General features: G+C 53.3%; 1 protein-coding gene across 1 annotated transcript in view; it reads right to left on the bottom strand.

Annotated features, from left to right (window-relative positions):
- Positions 1–298: 298 nt before the first annotated feature.
- GRIN2B (glutamate ionotropic receptor NMDA type subunit 2B) overlaps positions 299–5,730 on the bottom strand; it is a 296,216-nt gene continuing 290,784 nt past the window's right edge. The window contains exons 11-12 of the mRNA XM_007454634.1: positions 4,806–5,044; positions 299–2,191 (exon numbers count right to left, since the gene is read on the bottom strand). Coding sequence (XP_007454696.1) covers positions 299–2,191; positions 4,806–5,044 — 2,132 coding nt within the window. The remainder of the gene's footprint in view (positions 2,192–4,805; positions 5,045–5,730) is intronic.

The raw sequence follows: 5,730 nt of genomic DNA, 5'->3' as shown, positions 1-5,730 counted from the left end.
TCAACCGCTCCGCCCTCGCCGGCTGAGCGAGCCCACCGTATCCTCTCGCGGGAACTGGGCACTGGAAGGATGGACAGGCCGGGAAGGAGGAGGGGACTGGAAAGGGAGCAGAGACGGTTCTGGTCACCAGGGTCGCCCTCAGAAGGAATCAGAACTCCAGGATCCCATAAATAAATGCAAACGACAAGAAAGGAGCAAATGGGAACCAAGTTCACCCCCGTCACCCTCTGTGACATGCGCACCACACGTCCACAGCCCCGACCCTCCCGTACCCACCTTCGCCTCTCTCTTCCCTCACTCAGACATCAGACTCAATACTAGACAGTTTCTCATACACATGCCCATTGCTGGAGCCATTGAAAGCCCTGGGGTTTTTGTTGTTAGGCACACAGGGGTTGGACTGGTTCCCTATACAGATGTCTTTCTGGAAACGGCCTGGTACAGCCCCGTGCAGGGCCGACACCACCGGCTTGTTGGTGACAAGGGCACGGAAGTCCGGCCTGGCCTTCGGCACCCCTGCCACCGTGGGCTGCCTGAAGAAGTAGGATTTGCTGCCGTGGAGCAAGCACTGGTCGTCCCCGAAAGTGGGGATGAAAGGGTTCTGCGTGACCCGGTCGGGGTAGAGCGACTTGCTGAGCATGTAGCTGCCGCCGCCGCCGCCGCCACCGCCGCCGCCGCCGCCGCCGCCGGGGTTGCCATGGTTGCCGTGGTGGTGATGTCCCGCGGCCGGCGCCGCCGCCTTGCCGTTGCCGAAAGCGCTCTCGCCCGCCGGCATCTCAAACATGTGCGCGTAGGGACTGCCGTCCAGGAAGCGGCCCTTGTCTTTCAGGCTCACGCTGCGCGGGGCCAGGGCGGCCTCCTCCTTCTGCAGGTCCACGAAGGTGTCGTAGGAGTGCTGGCGCCGCAGCTTGTTCCGGGTCTTCTTCTGCGCCTTGGAGTTGGTCGGGCTCTGGGGGTACTTGGCGGCGGGCGCGCTGGATGTCACGGCCACCGGGGCGGCCGGCTGCTCCAGCTCCTGCAGGGAGCTGTCCTCGCTGATGTCGTACAGCTTGCCGGCCTTCTTGCACGCCTCGCAGCGGATGCACGCCGGCCGGCCCGAGTTCTGCCCGGCCACCGCGCTCGAGTAGTTGTGCAGCTTGGACGGGCAGCTGCGGCAGAAGTTGCCCCCGGAGCGTTCCTCCCAGTCCACGCTGGTCAGGTTCTTCTCCCAGGGGGCCGGGACCCCGCCGACTCCGCCGTGCTTGTCAGCCGGCCCGTGCTTGAGGTGCGACCGGTTGGTGCAGGGCCCTCCTCCGCCGACCGAGTCGCGCTTGAAGTCCTCGCCGCGCTCCTTGTAGATGTCGGTCAGGTCCACGTGCTCCCAGTGCGGCGAGGTCTCCTTGGTGCGGAACTGGTCCAGGTAGAAGTCCCGCAGCCCCTCCTTGTCCCTAAAGTAGCGCTTGTGGTCGGGGGAGCGGGGCGGCCGGCGGCGGGAGGCCAGCTCGATCTCGTCGAACTCGCGGCGGGACTTGGCCGAGGCCGGCCGCTTCTTCAGGCTGTCCTTGTACTGCTGCTTCCGCCTCTTGGCCGCGTTGCCCTCGATGTTGCCGTAGGTGACCGTATGCGTGGAGATGTCCGACACGTCGGAGCGGATCAGGTCGTCGTGGCCACCGTAGCGGTCGCTCTTGAATGAGAACTTGCCGTACAGGTCGCTGAGCTGGCTGTGCTTGGAGGAGGGGAGGCCGATGTCCAGGGGCTTCTTGCCGAGGGACCTGGGCTGCGTGGTGAAGGGCGGGTTGTCGCAGTCGTAGAGCCCGTCGATGGAGCTGGTGCTGCCGATGCTGTGTGGCCGGTGGTGGGGGTCCTGGTACGCGTTGCTGTCCTTCAGCTGCAGGTTGCCGAAAGTCCTCTCCACCTCGCTGATGTAGTCGCTGAAGAGGTTCTCCTCGCAGGGCGGGTTGTTGTAGGATTTGCAGTCAGAGTGCGTGAAGCTGCGGCGGTGCTCGGAGATGTCGTAGACGGACGACTCGCGGCGGATGAAGTCCAGGGCGCTCTGTGGGGAGCCGTTCACGCCGGACAGGTTGGCCATGTTCTTGGCCGTGCGGAGCAGACGCAGGATGTTGGAGTGTGTGTTGTTCATGGTCGCGGTGGGGGAATTCATCACGGATTGGCGCTCCTCGATGGCCACCCCGTGGATGCAGCTGTAGATACCCTGGAGGGAGGATGGGACCGGTTAGGTCTCCGGCGAGGCAGGAAGTGACCATAAAGAGCAGCCCCCCAACCAACCCACCGCTGACTGCCCAAGTGGATGAGAAAAGTCAGAGCGGACATGAAAGGGATGGTCTTACGCACTCACAGAAACATACGGCTAGAAGCTTGCCTGCCTTATCCCCCTGCATTTAGCAAGTCGCATCACGAGCTGGCGGCCTGGCGATCCAGAGGGGACACGGCTACACCGAGCGACTTGAACAAATGGATTCGAATTGCAAGACAGGACATTCTTGCCTCAACTCCACTACTGGCTCGAATTGATTTTCCTTTCCGTGCTGAGGTCTTTGTGTCTCAAAAATGAGGCCATGATATCGACCGATAGCAAAAAATATTGTCAGCCCTCTGGAAATCAGTAGCAATGCTCTACAGATGCTGGGGCTTTTCGGCCCTGGCTGGTCACCCTTGGCTGGCAGTAAAGCACGGCGGAGCCCAGGTGCTCACAACTGCCAATCTTTCCCGGCTCTGACAAACTTTGAGCAGCTTTTAGGATTTTGGTCACCAGATCACAGCTGAGCAATTCTCTTCTTGAGCCAAGCGTGAACCAAATTCACAGAGACAATCAGGCAGCCCTGGGGTCAAAGAGGGATTTTTCTCCTGCTGTGCCCTATACCGGGGCAGGAAGGACCTGGGACAGATATCCCAGTACTAAATAGGAATAAAGAATCCCCTTGTTGGGGGGAGAGGGAGGTGGGGGAGGGATGGATTGGGAGTTTGGGGTTAGCAGATGCAAACTAGTATATATAGGATGGATTAAACAACAAGGGCCTACTGTAGAGCACGGGGAACTACGTTCAGTAGCCTGTGATAAACCATCATGGAAAAAAACTATGAAAAAGAGTGTATATATGTGTATAACTGAGTCACTTCACTGTGCAGCAGAAATTAACACAACACTGTAAATCAACTATACTTCAAGAAAATAAATAAAAGAATCTTGGGGAATCCTCTCCTTTATTCTCTCTTTAGCTCCTGGTTTCCTCCTTATAGTTTCTCACTCAGTTACTCTGATCATAAATAATTAATATCTTAACAAATTAGTGTTGACTGAGAACTCCCTGTGTGCGGCTCCTCGTGCAGAGCCCTGAAGAACACCGTCTAGGAGAGGGAAAGGCTTGGGCTCAAGTCTAAAGTCAGGCCAACCTCCTGCCAATCTCTTGCCCCCTGCCTTGAAAGGTGGACACGTTTGGAACTTTTCTGCCTGGCAAGGGAAGGTCTCTGCAGAGGAGGTTGTTTGAACTGTATCTTTAAAACTAGGGGGATAAATTTGGAAAGGGGCTGTCCCAGTGGAGGGGGATGAGAGGAGAGAAGATTAGAAAGGAGAATGGCAGCTAAATGGGAAAGAAGGAAGATTTGCATATGATAAGCCTCAGTTTCCCTGAGGCAGCAGTGAGATAGGAGATTTTTAAGAGAAGGTTCCTCTACTTTCCTTCTCGGGCCTCCTTTCTAACCCTTCTTGATTATGGCCAGGAGAAAATGCATTTTTCCTCTAAGGGGCCATTGATTATGTCGAGGGGCTACAAATGGGATTTCTATTACAGGTTCCCCCCACTGCTGCCATCCCCCGCTCTGGAGAGGTCTTGGGAAGGGCCACGCAGTGCCACGACCAACGTGGCTCAGGGACCATAAGTCCCAATCTCCTGCTCCCAGGTAACTGAATGGCCTGCAGCAACTCACAGCCAGAGAGGACACTTTCTCTAGCAACTAAAATACTACAGGAAAATGATCAAAAGATGCAACAATTTAATGAGTACTCCATTTTCTCATATAATTCCATTAGAGACAAAGTTGGTTATTTATGTCTGAAGCCTAGACCTCTATTTGAAGAGGACATTTGAGTTCACCTCTCATGAATGAATCCCATAACTTTATTAACAAATTCAAAAGAAGTCTTTTTTTTTTTCTTTTTAGCTCTTCCCTGTGACCCTCTGTTCATATTCAAAACTGTGTTCAAAATCTCATTTTGGACTAGACACATAGAAGAGCACTAAATAAAGAACGACTTGAGTTATACTCTTGCTCCAATTAAGGAAGTTTCTGGAATGCAAATTTCTTACAGGTCAGGACTTATTTCTGAAGGTTCTGTTAAGCTCTTTAACTCCCCAAACTCACACACGGTTAAAGCATAGAGTAGGACGGTGAAATAACCAACAATATACCTTTGGATGTCAGAATAAGAGAGATATATTTCATGATTTAAATAGAAATGTGATTTTTTGAAAGGATTAAATGATTAATCCAACCTCTGCAGAATGAACTAATGGTGATGAAAGGCATCTGGGAAAAGGCCAAATGTTTCATTCTGATAGATCTGCCAGTTCTTACTGAGAATCAAATGCCCAAACCCCACACAGAAATCTGTTTCTTGAAGGAAAAACTGCATCACCTGTTTTTTGAGCCACTTGAAATTATGTCATCCCACCCCCCTGGGGAAACGTGCATGGTGTGGCTTCTCGCTTTAGCAGCCTCAGGCTGCAGTCAGTGCCCTCCTGGCTCTCTGTGCTCTGCACAGTGAGCTGTCTTTCCCAAACTCCAAGCACCTAAATCAAAGCACTTACTCTGCTGATGGAGAAGACCATGCCAGGCTTGCCAGAACACACACCCATAAAGCAGTGCCTGAACTGCCAATAGAAGAGGTGTTCGCAAATGAAGGTGATGAGGCTGAGAGCCATGGCGGCCCCCAGCATGTAGAAGACGCCCGCCATGTTGTCGATGTCCAGCTGGCTGCTCATGACCTCATTCTTCTCATTGTGGCAGATGCCCGTGAGCCACAGAGCTTCCAGCTCCTCCATCTCCCCTGGCGGCGGGACGGGAAGGAAAACAGGCAGAGAGAGCAGAGAGGGCAGGAGTAGAGAGAGGGGGCGAGAGGGGTGTTGGGGAAAGGAGAGGAAAACATGCGAGAGAAAGAGAGGAGGAGGCATAAAGAAAGAAAACCAACAGAGAAAGTTAGGATTTTATTAAATACCGTTATGTAGCAACTTATCAATGTATTCAGGTATTCAGTGAGAACACAATGTGGATACCACCGGTGACACAAAGATAGGAGACATTACCTCTGTGCCCCATTACCTACCCAGTGTAAATCGGTACATAAACAATCAGTACGACAAGCTATATGCAGGTCACAAGAGCGGCTTGAATTACTGAGAGTAATTTTGCAGGTGGGTGGCCCGTGGGTTTTCATGAGGAATGTAGGACTTGGAGGTGGGCATGGTGAATGGGTGAATTTTAATTTATATTTGCACCAAAAGGCACTCCAGGCAGCAGAAATAGCAAGATCAAGGGGCGGAAGGTAGAGAATACAAGGCGTATTTGGGCAAGGCCGGCAGAAGGAGTCAAACAGAGTAACAGTAGGCAAAGGAAGCTGAATACAAAAGGTCGACGCAAGATCGCCGAGGGCCTGAGTATCAGACTAAAGCACTTTGAACTTTTTCTTGCTGTTGTTGTAGACAGTGAGGAACAACGTAACCGAACAAGCGGTTC

This window comes from Lipotes vexillifer, unplaced genomic scaffold (genome assembly GCF_000442215.2).
Source record: "Lipotes vexillifer unplaced genomic scaffold, Lipotes_vexillifer_v1.1 scaffold911, whole genome shotgun sequence".
NCBI lineage: Eukaryota > Metazoa > Chordata > Mammalia > Artiodactyla > Lipotidae > Lipotes > Lipotes vexillifer.
This window is presented reverse-complemented; position numbering and strand designations above follow the sequence as displayed.